Here is an 18,037-nt window from a genome sequence, read left to right on the forward strand (position 1 = left end):
ACGCATCCGGGCTGCCAAGCGTGGCATGTGGTTATGTGGTGGGCACGGGGGTGCGGGCCCACTTGTTTTGTTTTTCAAAAAGATTTTCATCCAAACGTATCTTATTATGAAGCGTCCCCTGCCTTTCTTTTTACAGCATGCATCTTGATGTTTTTTCTCTTGACCTGTAGCTGTGTTTATCTGTGATCAAGGCATTCTGCAGGTGACAGATGAAAATGCAATGTGGGATTTGCCTTATGTTATTGACCTTCACAGGTTGAGTACTGTTTGTATTGTAGATGTTAGATGACAGATTCGCAGGGCTAGATGCATTGAATATTTTGTGTAGACACAAACTAGAAAACTCCTGGGCACATCTTGCCGATTTCTAGAACAAATGAAGACTGATACCCATTGGGGTTAGCCTTATAGCGGTTTTTTGTGGCAAATCAGCCAAATGAAGTATATAATATTGTCAGTAGTATTTTTCATGTCTTTAGTCATTTGAGTTCCCGCTTTAAAGTATAGAAAGATGTTGCATAGAACATTTGTGTCCAATGGCACTTATAGGCTTCAGCTGCATGGGTACTTGACACCCCCTCCCCCCCCGCCCAAAATATCAGATCCACCTCCCATATCACCTCTTCGGTCTCATCTCCTGATAGCAGGAGTACCCAAGACACTCAGAGCACCCACAGACCTATTGCAGATAGTGGCAAAACTTATTGAAACTGTTTAAACGCACATGGTGTTCATCATGAAAGAAGAATGCATATCATCTCTGGGTGCCCTTTTGGAAGTAAAATAAAACTTGAATCGATAGTCGAGGAAAACGAATTGAGGCCCAAAAACCAAAATGATCAACAAGGATTATTGCATCTAAATGAATTCCCAGGAATTTTATTTTGGATTTTCTTTTCCAAGACAGTGATCAGCAACGGAGAGAGAAGCTCAAGAAGGAGGTAGCCAGGTATGAGCGAGACTGTCTGTCAGCCAGATGCCTATCCAGGCCCAGTTCTGGAGCTAGCCAGGTTTCATCTGAGCATAGAAAGGTAATGGCTGTTCCTTTCATGTTATACTAGATGTGGCAATGTGATCGCTTGTGTTAACTTCTGGCATTTGCAAAATTGGGCTAATTTTCCATTTCTTTTTTTGTAAATTAGAAGTTATGCAGGTTTCATGTTACTTCATTGAAACCCCAGTGAAAAATTGTAATAAAATCTGAAAGAAAAACAGTCACTGTAATAGAAAAGTGGTGATGAGCAGAATCATTGATAGTGGGGAAAACACATGGTTCTAAGCTATCTAAAGCTTTTTATTAACATATAAAGGGGTGAATTGTAAAAGGCTTTAGGGACCCGAATTTCATTTCATTTTACATTTATAGTTTGCTTTTGTCTGGGGAAAAAAAGATCACCAGACTATTTACAACAAATTACTAAATCTACAATAAAAATATAATAAAAAAAACATAGATCACCCTACTCGTACTAAGTGTAGAGCAGAAATTACATAACATAAAGCAAATTCAATCATAAAATGTAGTAATAGTTATCCCAGGACAAGCAGGATGCTAGTCCTCACATATGGGTGACATCAGTAATGGAGCCCTATGTACGGAAAACTTCTTTAAAAGTTTCTATGAAACTTTTGACTGGCACCGGAGTGCCTACTGAGCATGCCCAGCATGCTATGATATTCCCTGCCACAGGGGTCTCTCTTCAGTCTTCTTTTTTCCGCGAAGCGGTTAGCCTCGCGGTTTGATTGGAGTCTGAGGTGATTTTTCATCTCCAAAAAAAATCGGAAAATTTCGACAAATTTATATCAAAAAAAGGGATTTTTTCCCATTTGTTACCGGCTGGTAACTTTTTTCCTTTTCGATTCCCGGCTGGGAACAATAAAACTCGGGCTTCGCGTCGACGGCCGTCTGGCGCCATGGCCTCCGGGTTTAAAAAGTGCCCGAATTGTAATAGAACAATGTCTATTACCGATCCGCATGGTGAGTGTGTTCTTTGCCTAGGCAAGGATCACAACATCCAGGCGTGTTCATCCTGTGCTGAAATGACCACAAAGGGTCGGCGCCTAAGGGCAGAAAGGATGGAGCAGCTTTTTTCAGTCCAGCTGCTGCCAAGACCGTCAACTTCGGCCCAGTCATCGCCATCGGCCTCGGTTCGGCAACTACTATTAAAAAAGAAACTTCCAGCTGCGGGGGACGCTTCCACTCCATCCCCGTCGATTTCATCGAGGGCATCCACTTCAGGAAGCGACAAACAGCCTGAGAAGCATCGCCATCGACATCGACTGCGGAGGGAGTCGGTGTCCGGAGACACTACCACAGGTACGGCTTCTCCAGCTAAGAAAACCCGGACGGAAGCAGAGGCTCCAAGGCCTACTGACGGGCGATCCCCACCAATATCGATGCCGGGTTCCGAACCTCCTCAGGGCCCTGAGGAGGAATCGGCATCGCCAACACCGCCTCCCTCCACAGCTGCTCTGTTTTCACCAGCTGTGCGAGTGGAACTTGATGCGCTCATTCGTCAAGCGGTGCAACAGGCTCTTCGAGACGCAATTCCGCCATCGATGCCGATTCCACAACCATCGATGCCCATCTCCGCACCAACGATTCCGGGGTCATCGACGATGCCGCGGGAACCGACATCGATTCCAACCCCGGTGCATTCACCGTTACCTCGTACGCCTCCTCCGATTCCGTCTTCGGTGCCACCGATGCCCATGCCAGTGCCCTCACCAGGAAGGCCGATGCCAACACCGGTTCCTCGGGAGGATGTCCCCATTTTGCACCCAGTTTTCAGCAAATTGGACACACTACTGGGAATCCTGACAAGGCAAGCACCGCAGGATCCACTTCCAGGCCCTTCAGGGGTGCCAAGGCCCCCTAGGCCACATTCGCCTGTAAGACCGTCAGTTCCTTATCCCAAGCCACAGCAGGAACCGGATGATTCCAATTCAGAATACTCTTCGGAAGAAGATTTATTCTCAGAACCATCTCCAACTGAGGATCACAGAAAGTCTCCACCGGAGGATCTTTCCTTCACAAACTTTGTTAGGGAAATGGCTGATACCATTCCATTCCCTATACAAACAGAGGTGGATCAGAGACAAAAGACTTTGGAAGTCTTACAGTTCGTAGACCCTCCAAAGGAGATGTTGGCAATCCCAGTTCATGAAGTCTTACAGGAACTTCAACACAGAATCTGGGAGCATCCAAGTTCTGTCTCACCGGTTAATAAAAGAGCTGAGGCCACGTACTTAGTACAGCCAACCCCGGGATTCCAAAGACCACAACTACCCCACCAGTCAGTGGTGGTAGAATCCGCCCAAAAGAAGGCGAAGAGACAGAAATCTCATGCTTCAGTGCCGCCTGGGAAGGACAGTAGGTTGTTAGACAACCTAGGCAGAAAAGTTTTCCAGGGTTCCATGCTGGTATCGAAAATTACATCCTACCAGCTGTACATGAACCAATACCAAAGGAACCTTTGGAAACAGGTTCAAGAGCTTTCTCTGACCCTACCGGATCAATACCAAGAGGCATTTCAAGCACTGGTACATAAAGGCCTTGACTCGGGGAAACACGAAGTCAGGGCCACTTACGACTGTTGTGAGACAGCATCAAGGTTGTCCGCATCAGCTATAGCTGCACGACGGTGGGCATGGCTGAAGGCATCGGATCTTCGCCCAGAAGTCCAAGATCATTTGTCTGATCTACCATGCTTGGGGGATAATCTCTTCGGAGACAAGATAAAGGAAGCGGTAGCGACGCTTAAGGACCACTCAGAGACTTTGAAGCAATTGTCATCTCAGCCTCAGGAGTCGCAGGCCTCTTCTAGAAAGTTTCCAAGAAGAGACACTCGAAGGCCTTACTATCGCCAACGAAGATACTACCCCCCAGCAGGTAGACAGAGGCCTAGCCGCCCAGCACAGCGCCAGCAGCCTAGGCAAAGGCAGCCGAGGCCTCAGCCGCCTCCACAAACAACGGCCACGTCTGGTTTCTGAACATCCCCAGAGAGCAGCAGCATAAATCCGTTCCCCGAAACACCTGTAGGAGGCCGCATTCAACACTTCTTCAGCAATTGGGCCTCCATCACCACCGACCAGTGGGTGTTATCCATCACGACTCACGGTTACAGGTTGGATTTCTCAACTACCCCAGTAGAGAAACCACCACTTCACTCTCATTCAATAAATCAACACTCCATAATTCTTCAAACAGAATTATCCACCCTTCTGAAGGCCAGGGCCATAGAACCAGTTCCTGGTCCTCAAAAGGGCAGAGGATTCTACTCCCGATATTTCCTCATTCCAAAGAAAACAGGAGGCCTTCGTCCTATCCTAGACCTCAGGAACCTCAACAAATTTCTCAAGAAAGAAAAATTCAGAATGGTATCCCTAGGCTCCATTCTGCCTCTTCTTCAAAGGGGAGATTGGCTCTGCTCTCTGGATCTTCAAGATGCCTACGCTCACATCCCCATCTATCCTCCTCATCGTCAATACCTGCGATTTCGGGTACTAGATCAACATTTTCAATACAGAGTGCTGCCATTCGGACTCGCATCAGCACCCAGAGTATTCACAAAATGCATGGCTGCAGCAGTGGCACACCTACACAAACAAAAGGTGCACGTGTTTCCTTATCTAGACGATTGGCTCATCAGAAGTCATTCAAAAGAAGGTGCTGTCGCGTCCCTCAAGCTCACCATCCAAGTCCTTCATTCTTTGGGGTTTCTCATCAATTACCAGAAATCCCATCTGTCACCAACTCATCTACTACAGTTTATAGGGGCAGAGCTCAACACTACGCTAGCGACCGCTTTTCTACCAAGAGACCGTGCTCAGACACTTGTCCTCTTAACTCACGATCTCCGCAACCGATTCAAGGTGACGGCTCACCAGTGCCTCATTCTTCTAGGGCACATGGCTTCCACGGTTCATGTGACTCCCATGGCCAGACTGACCATGCGACTTCTACAATGGACACTCAAAACACAGTGGATACAAGCCACTCAACCAATGTCCACTCCTATCTACATCACACCAGAGCTAAAGGCCGCACTTCTCTGGTGGACGCTAATGCCCAACTTGCTCAAAGGTCTACCTTTTCAGCAACCAGTGCCACAAGTGACATTGACTACAGATGCATCCACCTTAGGATCGGGGAGCGCATATTGGTCATCTAAAGACACAGGGCAAGTGGACACGACTCGAAGCCACTTTTCAGATAAACTTCCTAGAGCTTCGAGCTATACGCTATGCGCTGCATGCATTCAAAGACTGCCTATCACACAAGACTGTCTTAATCCAGACGGACAACACAGTAGCAATGTGGTACATCAACAAACAAGGAGGGACAGGTTCGTACCTCCTTTGTCAAGAAGCAGCACAAATCTGGGACTGGGCCCTGACACATGCAATTCTTCTACGGGCTACCTACCTAGCGGGCATCCACAACACAGTGGCGGATCGCCTCAGTCGTCAGTTCCAACCGCACGAGTGGTCTTTGGATCCAACAATAGCGTCCAAGATCTTCCAGCGCTGGGGACAACCGACGATAGATCTCTTTGCATCCCAGCTCAACTACAAAGTGAACAATTACTGCTCTCTACTCCGACAGCAGAACAGCCTACCAAGGGACGCATTTGCTCGCCGTTGGAACTCCGGCCTGTTATACGCGTATCCTCCAATACCACTTATAACCAAAACACTAGTGAAGCTACAACAGGACAAGGGAACTATGATACTCATAGCCCCATATTGGCCTCGACAAGTATGGTTCCCCACACTGCTAGATCTATCAGTCAGGGATCCGATTCGCCTGGGAGTAGCTCCCAATCTCATAACTCAGGAACAGGGTCAGTTGCGCCATCCCAACCTTCAATCCCTGTCCCTGACAGCATGGATGTTGAAAGCTTGATCTTACAGCCTCTCAACCTTCCATCCACTATATCTCAGGTACTTATAGCTGCACGTAAACCTTCCACTAGAAAGAATTATTCCTACAAATGGAAACAGTTTACGCTGTGGTGCACTCAGAAAGATTTAGATCCTTTCACTTGCCCCACTACCTCGCTACTAGATTACCTTTACCATCTCTCAGACTCTGGCCTTAAGACATCGTCTGTAAGGGTACACTTAAGTGCAATCTCAGCTTATCATACCAAGCTGGGAGATGCATCTATCTCCACACAACCTCTCGTCAGTAAATTCATGAGAGGCCTAACTCACATTAAACCTCCCGTTCATTCCCCAAGCATACAATGGGATCTGAACGTAGTACTCACTAGACTTATGCGTTCTCCTTTTGAACCCATAAATACTTGTGACTTTAAATACCTTACTTGGAAAATGGTTTTCCTTATAGCCATTACATCAGCTAGAAGGGTCAGTGAATTACAAGCACTAGTCACATACGAACCTTTTACAAAGTTCCTCCATGACAGGGTAGTCCTCCGGACACATCCAAAATTCCTTCCTAAGGTTGTCACGGAATTTCACTTGAACCAATCGATAGTTTTACCTATATTCTTTCCTAGGCCTCACTCTCACCAAGGAGAAAGAGCCTTACACACTTTGGACTGTAAGCGTGCACTCTCCTTCTATTTAAACCGCACTACAGCCCAAAGAAAATCCAGTCAGCTGTTTGTATCCTATGATCCAAACAAACCAGGTAAAGCAGTGGGTAAGCATACTCTGTCAAAATGGCTAGCAGATTGCATACAATTTTGTTATGAGAAAGCAGGCCTTACTCTTCAAGGGCGAGTAAACGCACACTCAATCAGAGCAATGTCAGCCTCAGTGGCACACCTTCGTTCTGTGCCTATTCTGGACATTTGTAAAGCAGCAACATGGAGTTCTCTTCACACTTTTGCAGCTCACTACTGCTTAGACAAAGAGGGAAGACAAGATTCGGCCTATGGACAATCCGTCTTAAAGAACTTGTTTCCAGTATAACCCCAACTCCTTCTACATCCAACCTGCTGTGATTTCGGCTGATTCATTTCAATAACAATACCTTACGGTCACTTCAGCACAAAATGACTCAGCCTCTAGCTTGCTAATCACCCATATGTGAGGACTAGCATCCTGCTTGTCCTGGGATAAAGCAAAATTGCTTACCTTGTAATAGGTGTTATCCCAGGACAGCAGGATGTAGTCCTCACGAAACCCTCCCGCCACCCCGCGGAGTTGGGTCCGATACGTTTTATTATTTTATTTTTGGCTAACGCTTATTGCTACAAAACAAGACTGAAGAGAGACCCCTGTGGCAGGGAATATCATAGCATGCTGGGCATGCTCAGTAGGCACTCCGGTGCCAGTCAAAAGTTTCATAGAAACTTTTAAAGAAGTTTTCCGTACATAGGGCTCCATTACTGATGTCACCCATATGTGAGGACTACATCCTGCTGTCCTGGGATAACACCTATTACAAGGTAAGCAATTTTGCTTTATTGCATTATAGTCTTTTTCACTTCTTTTTATGTAGTCCTCCACGATTGACAGTCGTGCATAAAATATGAACGTATTTGTGCCCCAGTACTCATTGCTCTGACTGTCTCGTGTAAGTACAATCCTGAGTAAAGAAGCCAGTAAACCATTCGCCTTGGATTACTTTCTGATGTTTTCCAGGCCAGACATCAAGTAAGGACTAACGAGGTCGATATTCAAAGGGCTTTGCCCGCCCCTCTAACTGCTGAATTAGATAAATTAGGGGCGTTTCAGAGCAGGGCGAAGTTATCCAGATAACTTACCTAGATAACTCCACTGTCCGGAGTCACCTGGGCATGGCGGGTCATGCCTCAGGGGGCTGTTCTGAACTTACCCATTTTGAAGCAGTTGACCAGCCATGAAAGGTGGAATAGAAATCTTAAATTACAATTAAATGAACCTACCCAGCTAACTTTGGGTTTGTCTGAGAATGTTGAGAGGCACAGCTGCGCCACTGAATATACAGTTTGTTACCTGGGTGACTTACCTGGACAGCGTGCAGCTGAATATGGGCCTTCAAAACTCTTTGTACTACAGGGTGGCCCATGGAAAAGGAGCCCGCCTCCAATACCAGTGCCACGCAGGCAGGCTACCGTATTTTCCGGCGTATAAGACGACTGGGTGTATAAGACGACCCCCAACTTTTACAGTTAAAATATAGAGTTTGGGATATACTCGCCGTATAAGACTACCCCTCTTCCAACGCATTCCAACATTTACAGCAGGAGGGAGTGACTCGAGGAGCGAGGGCGTGCTGCCCGATTGGCCGGTGCTGGGCAAAAGGGGCTTGCTTCGGCAAGCCCCTTTTGCCCAGCACCGACCAATCGGGCAGCGCGCCTTCGCTCCTCGAGTCACTCCCTCCACTCACCGGATGCAGTAAAAAAGTTCATTCTGCGCTCCCTCGCTCCCCGATTGGCCGGTGCTGGGCAAAAGGGGCTTGCTTTTACAGCATCCAGGGGAGTGACTCGAGGAGCGAGGGCGCAGGGAATGCACCAGATGCTGTAACTTTGGATTACCGGCGACAACTACGGTATAGGCCCTATAAGACGATACCCGGCGTATAAGACGACCCCCGACTTTTGAGAAGATTTTCAGGGGTTAAAAACTCGTCTTATACGCCGGAAAATACGGTACTTTTCCATGGGCCACCCTGTATAAAGTGATCTCTTGTTAACAGAGTGAGATTTTGTCATCGGTTTGCACTCACAGATTACATTTTTAACTTCAGGATCTTCTGCTGCGTATAGTCTTGCCATGTGAGATTAAAACCTGTCTCAAATTCAGTTACTACATTTGTGACATTTGATGCAGTAGTAATGAACATTTCCACAGTACGGAAAGTAATGTATTTTCATTCTTAAGTAGGGTTTGCAGACAGATGGGCTTTTTGTGGTCTTTTTCTATGTTTAAGAGACTGCTGACAATAATGGTATTTTTAAAATATATTTTTCAGTTTAAAATCTATCCTATTCATATGAGTCTGTTCATTATATTTGACTCTTGGCATGTTTACCATGAGCTAGAATATGATTTTTGCAGAAATTTGCTACAAAATCACAATGGAATGAAATATTGTCATATGGCTGATGACATCTTAACCTGTTTTGTTCCGAATGGTTTTTTTTTTTTTTAATTCAAACAGTGTTATCAGTCGTGAAGCACTTTATTTTCCTTTTGTGACTGAGATGTGTAGGTGCAGTATTATTAATATTTTTCTATTAAAATGCATTGAATGTGTCTGTGCGGCTATGTTAAAGTTGTGGATGGAGACAATAAGTAGGCCTTAGTATATTTACAAGAAAACTTAAATCAGTTCTTTTTTTTAAAGAAATTTGAATTATCATATAGCATACAGAATTATACAGAACAGTATAAGAGGGACAGGAGGCGTGCTGGTGCTTCTGGCTTCTTTTCTAGCGGAGGTATTGATGCTTATTGTGTCTTAGCAACTTAATGTCAGGAATAGATTTTTCGTTATAGTTGCAAGACATTCTGGCCAGTTTTGACATATTGTGTAAATGTGTAACAGTTTCCAAATGATACACATGTCCTTTTTATCCCTTTCACAATACTTCTGCACCTTTTCTGATGAGTTCTTCCTCTGGACAGCATGTGGAGATCATGGATGAAGCAGAGTCCTTGGACTGGTCAGCGTATAAATGGCAGATTGTTATCCTGTAAAACTTTTTAAAAAATCAGTAGCCCTTTGAGTAATAGGTCTGATGTACTGAGATATACTTTGAGAATGCTGAGAAGTTTTATAGTTTTGCTCATTATTAAAACTCCACTATCACAGGGACAGTGCTGCAGAAATGTTTGTTTGATTTATGGTCTGGGAGTATCTGGCAAGTCACCACAGATAATCTTATTAAATTGCTTTTCTTTTCTTAGAGCTATCTTCAGTAAAATGCTGAAGTTCTGTGGTGGTATATATGAGAGAATTTTCATAAAATTAGAGTCTGTTTAGAAGTTGAATACACTTTATCTAAGAGAGATCACTAGGCATAGACAGCTATTTTGGAATACATTTGAACAGTAACTGTTTTAGCATAAAGCAGAACGGATTTATGGCATAAATTTGTTTTCTAAGGGGCGGATTTTAAAACCCCTGCGCACGTAAATCCTCCCGGATTTATGCGTGCAGGGCCCTCCCGCGCCGGCGCGCCTATTTTGCATAGGCCGCCAGCGCGCAGAGCCCCGGGACGCGCGTAAGTCCCGGGGCTTTTTAAAAGGGGCGTGTCGGGGGCGTTGCCCCCGGGACCGGAACACGGAGCGGGGCAGCCGGCCGGTGCACGCTGATTTACGTCTGCTTTTCGCAGGCGTAAATCATGAAACAAAGGTAAGGGGGGGTTAGATAGGGCCGGGGCTACGCGCGTATCTTATAAAATCCAGCGTACTTTTGTTTGCGCCTGGTGCGTGAACAAAAGTACTCGATCGCGTATTTTTTGAAGATCTACCTCTATCTTTTTAAAGATGGGCTTTCAGTATTTTTACACACAAAATTTGTAAGGGCTTATTGCATGAGATCAGTGTTATGGTAGTTTGCTAAATATTCTGTATGTATGTAAACTTGCTTAAGCATCTTGTGGGTCTCTTCATGTCTCCTGCCTTTTTAGCTATATTGAAATATTTCATTTGTGAGATGCATGACCACAAAATATAGTTCTGGTTTCTTGGCCCACAATAGCTTATTGAACTAATTAGTCAGGACTATAACCTTAACACACAACTTTGTTTTAAAGAATTTGTTGTTTATAAACTTTTACTATGCATTCAGTAAAAAGTACAGTCTCGAAAGTCACAGAATAGAGATGGAAATGTAATGAAAATAAAGGAAAAAAATGTCAATTTCAAATCACTCATGTTGAAATAGTATAAGCTCACAATAAGGAGAAATAATTCAAGAAAAGAAAAACAACCATGCTAAATCATCCTGAAAGAAAACATTAAAAAAAAAAAATCACAGTTTGTAAATTCTGGCCAAGCCAGGCAGGTTGACCGTTTCTGAAGAAATAAAACTCCAATTTCTGATATTCTTTAGAAAGCCTTTCAAAATAATAGACTCAAAAGCCACAAGATTTATCCTGATTTCTAACTTTGCACTTGTTCTGGTGCCTAAGGAAAAGCATTGCTCCAGATTGGAGCATGGCTGTACAGCAATCTAAACATTTTCATCTCCTGGCCTGTGTACTGCAAGCTAGATCAGGAAAAGCAAATTTTAGCTTCAAAAACTACATCCTGTTCCTTAAAGAATAATCTTACTACTTATCACTTCTATAATGCTGTGCAGTGCTGTACAAAAGCATGAGTTCCTTCTCAGCAGAGCTTACAATCTAATCAAGATAAACCAACAAGGCAAAAGAGACATTGGGAATTTCATTTATTAAGATAATGGTTAACATCCATAAGGTTGTAAGTGGGATAATCAGGGGATTAGTATTTGAAAGCGGCCTCACAAAGGTGGGTTTTTACACTGGATTTCAATAAGGCCACAGAGAGCATGATAGACCAACTCAGGAAGTCTATTCCAAACATGGTGCAGCCTGGTGGAAAGCCCAGAGTTGGGAATTGGCAATAGAGGAGAAGGGCATAGAGAGGCATGATTTAGCGAATGAGCCGAGTTCAGGAGGAGGGGTGTAGGGAGAAGTATTGACTGAGCAGCTGCAGAATGAAGACTCTTGTAGATGAGCATGGGCTATATGTGGAACAGGGATCACAGGGTTGTAGTGAATTTGGTGAAAGATAATTCGTGCCATTGAATTTTGGATAGACTGTCGTGGACAGATGGTTCACTAGGAGACCTGTGAGGAGCAGGTTGCAGTAGTCTTAAGCAGGAAGTGATGAGAGAGTGGATAAGGGTTCTGGTTCTCAAAATCCAATTTCTGTCAGGTTCGTACACAAAAGTCACAACCACGGAAACCTTCCCTAAACATGTTGTCTCCTCCATCGCAACTTCCTGGATCAGTTTAATAAAAGGATCAGTGCCTTCTGACATCCAGACTGCTGCTCCTGTGTGCCAGGGAGTTAGTATACAGCGACTGTCGGGGCAAGAACGTTCTTGCAAACTTTTAAAACTTCAAAGAGAAATCTTTTAAATTGATCAGTTGCTGGAACATTTTTAATCACAGGACAGCTAATCAGACACAAGTTCTTAGACCTGAAGGAATTTTCTGTATTTTCCAGCAGATGGTTAGTAAGCTTATTTTCCTTAATTCGAGAAGCATCTGGGAATGCCTTCTAGGGCATGTACTTTTCCTATAATAGAGGAAGCTTTTTTTTATTTAGTCTGGGCAGAAAAGTTAATGTCCAGAAATAGCACAACAGAAGCATTATTAACCCTAGTAACAGCTGTTTTGAAATACCTGTTAAAGTAATATTAGTAGGAGGGTGCAACCTAAAATTAGCCGGTTATATCTGCTAAGCAACTCTTAGAAAAGTGACCCTATTGTTACTATCTTCATATATTTATTTATTTATTGGAACTTGATATTCTGCTTTCACAAATTAAGCCCATAGCTGCCGACAACAGTAAATTCCAAAATAGACAGCTGAATCGCTCTTAGCACATATAATGGGCAATTTGCTGTTATCTGTGTCCTTCTTTACCCTTCTCCTCCACTGCCAATTCTTGATTCTGTATTTTCTGCCTTGCTGTGCCATTTGGCTGGAATATCTGATTTGGTGTATCATGTTCCCTCTCTGGCCACATTCAAATCCAATCTAAAAGCCTTCTCTACAATATATATGCTTCCCATTGACTCTTGTTTGTCTTGACTAGTTTGTAAGCTTCATGGAGCAGGGACCATCTCTGTAGGGCACTTTATAAATGATAAATTGTAATATTAGTAATTACACTGGAACACAAAAGCATAACATTAGTAAAACAGACCCCAAATCAGTATCAACTCGCGTTCTTCCGTAGCTACACTCAGCTATTCCTAAAGGGGCAGATTTTACAATCTACGCGTGGGCGTAGATTTGTTCGCGCAACCCGACGCGAACAAATCTACGCCCGATTTATAACATGCACGCGCTGCCGCGCAGCCTGCCTCCATTCCCTCCGAGGTCGCTCAGAAATCAGAGCGGCCTCGGAGGTAACTTTCCTACTGCCTCCCCTCCCTTCCCCTATCTAACCCACCCCCCAGCCCTACCTAAATCCCCTCCACCTTTATTTAAGAATTTACACCTGCCTCGTGGTCCCTCGGCATGGCAGCTGTTCTGGAGGGCTCGGCCCCAGCCCCAGAATGCCCCCGGGCCGGCGCCCCCCCCCCCACCCCGGAACGCTGCCCCAACCTGCGCGCGCTGCAGGTTGGGGCAGCTTTTTGGGGGTTACGCGCATAACCCTTTGAAAATCTGCCCCAAAATGTCTGGCTAAACATTTTTCTGAAGGGGAGAGAGCTCACCTCCAGCCTTACCTCGAATTCCTTAGGAGTGGGGCAAAAAACCCAAAACACTTTGGGGCAGATTTTCAAAGGATTACGCGCGTAAGATATGCACGTAACCCCCGAAAACCTACCCCTGTGTGCACCGAGCCTATTTTGCATAGTCTCGGTGGCACTCGCAAGCCCCAGGACGCACGTATGTCCCGGGGGCTTTCAAAAATGGGCAGTCCGGGGGCGGGGCGGAGGGCGTTCCCGAGTCCTCTGGCATAGCGGCCGTGCCGGAGGTTCACGTGCCAGCAGCTGGTCGGCATGCACAAGTTACGCCTGCCTCAGGTATATATATATACATATAATATCTATATACATGGCTTTTTTGTGAAACTGGTAGCCCTCATATACTGATCATATTGGAAGGAGATTTTAATATAACATTTGCTTCTACTCTGGACAGATTTCCCATGAAACCTCAACTTCCTGCTCATTGTATTATAGATTCCCTATCTATGTACCATTTTACGTTTAATAGATGTATGGAGAAAGTTTTACCCTACCGACAAAGCATACACCCATATTTCTAGGGCCCATGAGACCCAATCTAAATTGGATTATCTATTGATTTCTGATTTTTTTTTCAAAGTATTAAGGTCAGAAATCAGTCCATTTGACATCTCGGACCTTGTTCCTGTATGGTTGGACATGGAGGGGTTTGCTCATCATTCTCAAACGAGGATTTGACAGTTCCCCACCTGCTTATATGGACTTGAAGTTTTACTCTCTAAGTGGAGGGAATTTGAGGAGTTTAATAGATCACATCAATCAGATCCTTTATTATATTGGGAGACAGTAAAAGCTGCATTAAGAGGGGGAAATAGCTTACTTGGTTCAAAAAATGAGGTTTTTAATGAGAGAAATATTGCGGTTGGAATGCCAATTACAGTGTGACAAACATGGCAGAAACCCATACTCTACAAATAGGGCAAAATTTATAGCTATAAGTTAGTATAGTTAAAGGCCAGCAGATAGTTTCCTTTTTTGGCCTAATTTTTATATATTCTTTTTTATATAGACATTAGTGGTTAATTTTTTTAGGTAGATCATTTAATTTTGTATTTCCCATTTCTTTCTTTAAATTCTGCTGATTTCTTGCAGAAGTCCTGGTTTCTTCTATTCAGCTGATCTTTCACTTTTATTATATTTATTTTTTATTTATTTATTTGAGTCTTTTCTATACCGGCATTCGCGAAGGGAATCGCATCATGCCGGTTTACAAATAACAAGGAGTGAACAACAATAAAGTGATAAAAAACATTAACAAGTGCTAAAAGAAGGGAAAATTGCAGTTACAATAAAACAGGGACATATTTCAACTTGGAAACAGAAGAAAAGGAGATAGTAATTTAACAGTGAAGAATAACTGGGAAAGCCTGCCAGTTTAAAAGGGATTGTACAATTGATGGGATTGTCAAAACTGTTGATTATCCTGAAGGGTGTTCTGAGTTAATTATATTGATTTTGGGTTTGATTGTTGTCTGGAAAGGCTTTCATAAATAACCAGGTCTTTAGTCTTTTTCTAAAAGTTGGAAGGCAGGGTTCCTGTCTCAGGTCTGGAGGGATGGATTATATATTATCTTAAGTTTCCTGCTACGTTTCTGCTCTGTGTGATAAGGAAAGAGGGAAAGACAAGTTTTCTTAAGGCAGATGGTGGGGTAGATAATAATCACAAGCTGAACTGTTAATTAGCCAAAGGCTGTGAAAATGTCGAAAGTATATGTCAATTGCCATCAACTTACCAAAGATGTACATATGAAATTGCAAAGACTGCAAACAAAAAACCTGTTGCTTGCAAAGTGATGAATGTGTGACTTTAGTAAGTGAACGGTGTCAAAACCTGAACTTCGGAAGCACCAACTATCAGATGGCAAGTAAACTCTGTTGAATTGGAAAAGTTTCAGTATCTTGCATGAACAGTGCCGGTATAATGTCACAGCAAGACTTCTACTGATTGAGCTGAAAGAACTTATTTACTAATCAACTCTCTCACACCCAGCTATGGAGGATCTGTATAGAGCAATTTACCTGCCCTGAAGTATTATTTGAAATAATTCTTTACTGAGATTGACACAGGATTAATTGCAAACTTTGAACTCCTCTTTACAGTTTCAATAATTTTGGGCTGGTATTAAGCAGTCCAAACTGTTTGTCTCCCAGCCCTGATGATCTACCAGGGGAGTTCTGAAACTTGCTGATCAATGACATCTGTCTTCTCTTGGGGAAAGCCTTTGAGGCTCCTTTGACTGTTGAAGAAAAGCCTTATAGGACAAATTGAGCTACCATTGTTGTCTTTTAAGAATATAAGGCTTGCTATGCTAGGTCACACCAAAGGTTCATCAAGCCCAGTATCCTGTTTGCAGCAGTGGTCATTTCAAGTCACAAGAACTGGCAGAATCCCAAGGGGTAAGAACATAAGAACATGCCATACTGGGTCAGACCAAGGGTCCATCAAGCCCAGCATCCTGTTTCCAACAGTGGCCAATCCAGGCCATAAGAACCTGGCAAGTACCCAAAAACTAAGTCTGTTCCATGTTACCATTGCTAGTAATAATGGTGGTTATTATCTAAGTCAACTTAATTAATAGCAGGTAATGGACTTCTCCTCCAAGAACTTATCCAATCCTTTTTTAAACACAGCTATACTAACTGCACTAACCACATCTTCTGGCAACAAATTCCAGAGTTTAATTGTGCGTTGAGTGAAAAAGAACTTTCTCCGATTATGTGCCACATGCTAACTTCATGGAATGCCCCCTAGATAGCTTAGATAGATTCTAAGCTGCTTATCCCAAGAATAAGCAGTGGATTTCTGCAACTCTACCTTAATAATGCTTAATGGACTTTTCCGGGGTCGGCGCGCGCAACGGGGTGCACACTTGTGTGCGTCGAGCCCTAGGGGGATCCCCGATGGCTTTCCCCATTCCCTCGGAGGCTGCACTGAAATCGGAGCGGCCTCGGAGGGAACTTTCCTTCCGCGCCCCCCAGCCCTATCTAACCCCCCCTCACCTTTGTTTAATATGTTGCGCCTGCCTCTGGGCAGGTGTAGGTTCCGCACAATCCCCTGGCACGTCCACTGTGCCGGAGCCATTGGTCCCACCCTGCCCCTTTCACAAAGCCCCGGGATATACACGCGTCCCGGGGCTTGTGCGTGTCACCGGGCCTATGCAAAATAGGCTCAGCGCGCGCAGGAGTGGTTACGCGCGTAAATCCTCTGAAAATCTGGCCCTAGGCTTATAGGACCCTGGAGCAATAGGATATTTGCCTGTTTTGGGTAATCAATCTCCAACATGTCTCAAATTCACAGCCATGTTATATAATTTCATATTGGGCAAATTCAAACTTCTCTTTCCTAAGGTCTTCATAAGTTGAAATAAAGAGATCCGAGACTTGGCTGGACTCAAGTTAAATTTAAATAAAACCAAAGCACCTGTATAGAAAAATCAGTATGTGACAGGGGATTTTTTTTCCTTTTAAGTGGACTAATACTACTATTAAATTTTTGGGCATTCTTTTGACCTGTCTACTCCTCAGGAAATGAATGCTCTTGGTTTACTAGAAACTACTAAGGTGACCTTAAGATCTTAGATGCATCTTATGATCTCTCTATTAGGTAGAATACATTTGTTTAAAATGGTAATACTTCCCAAATGGCTTTGTTTTTAGGATACTTCCCAAATGACTTTGTTTTTAGGATACTTCCCCTGCTGTTTAATTAAGAACAACCTAATTTCCTTGTATAAGAATTTGAGGCATTATTTTTGGAGGGGTACAAAATCTTGTACCTCTTTATTTCAACTTATAAAGACATGAGATAAGGGAAGTTTGAATTAGCCCAGTTTGAAATTATATGATATGGCTGCAAATCTGAGAAATGTTGGAGACTGGTTTCAGGGGACCAGCTATTATACCCCCTTTGAAATGAAATCAGTTGCAGTTTTTCCCCTCTTGCTAAATTTTATACTACATGCTAGTGGACACCCCAGCTTTCCATGCATTAAAAAAATCACCGTTTACTCACTCCTTTCCAAACGACTTTGTGCTGGATAGCCTGCAGGCTTCATTGCATTAGTTTCCCCTGTTCTACCTATAGGAGGTAATAGTACTTTTCACCCAGGAATGCTTCTGGGGATTTTTTCCTATTGGAAGAGGAAGGGATTGGTATTGGTAGGATTCTTTCTGAAATCAAGTGGGGATATATACTCCTTGCCGGGTTTGCAGAGTTCTTTTGAATTTACTGGTAAGGATTTTTATGGTTATCTTCAAGTTCATTGTCATATTTTGTCATTGAAACACACATATTTTACTGAAGATAAATGGGCTACTCTGAAGGACGAGTTTGATATTAATAAACATGGTAGGCTTACAGTCTTCATCATATAGACTTTTGAGTATTTTAGACAATACTTGGTCTTTTACAGAATTATGGAGTAAATGGATACAAGAATTACAGATTCAAAAACCCATTAACATTTTTATTGGATGTCTTGCTCAGTTATGTAAGCTCTCCAATAATGTTCAGATACGAGAAAAACAATACAAAATTTTGAATATAGCATATATTTTTTCACAATGTCAAGGTTTTTGGTTTTTTTTAGCATGGATTTTAGCAGTATATATATATATAT

At 43.4% G+C, this 18,037-nt stretch overlaps 1 protein-coding gene across 6 annotated transcripts in view; it reads left to right on the plus strand.

Moving 5' to 3' along the window:
* The window catches only part of SPATA7 (spermatogenesis associated 7), a 191,367-nt gene that overhangs the window by 120,444 nt on the left and 52,886 nt on the right, over nt 1-18,037 (plus strand). For 3 of the 6 annotated variants that reach the window (XM_029597738.1, XM_029597739.1, XM_029597741.1), the window contains one exon: nt 904-1,031. The exons of 1 other annotated variant lie outside the window; for it this stretch is intronic. In XM_029597738.1, the coding sequence (XP_029453598.1) occupies nt 904-1,031 (128 nt within the window). The remainder of the gene's footprint in view (nt 1-903; nt 1,032-18,037) is intronic. 2 more of the 6 variants (XM_029597743.1, XM_029597742.1) reach the window with 1 other exon arrangement.

Source organism: Rhinatrema bivittatum, chromosome 4 (genome assembly GCF_901001135.1).
Source record: "Rhinatrema bivittatum chromosome 4, aRhiBiv1.1, whole genome shotgun sequence".
Classification (NCBI taxonomy): Eukaryota; Metazoa; Chordata; class Amphibia; order Gymnophiona; family Rhinatrematidae; genus Rhinatrema; species Rhinatrema bivittatum.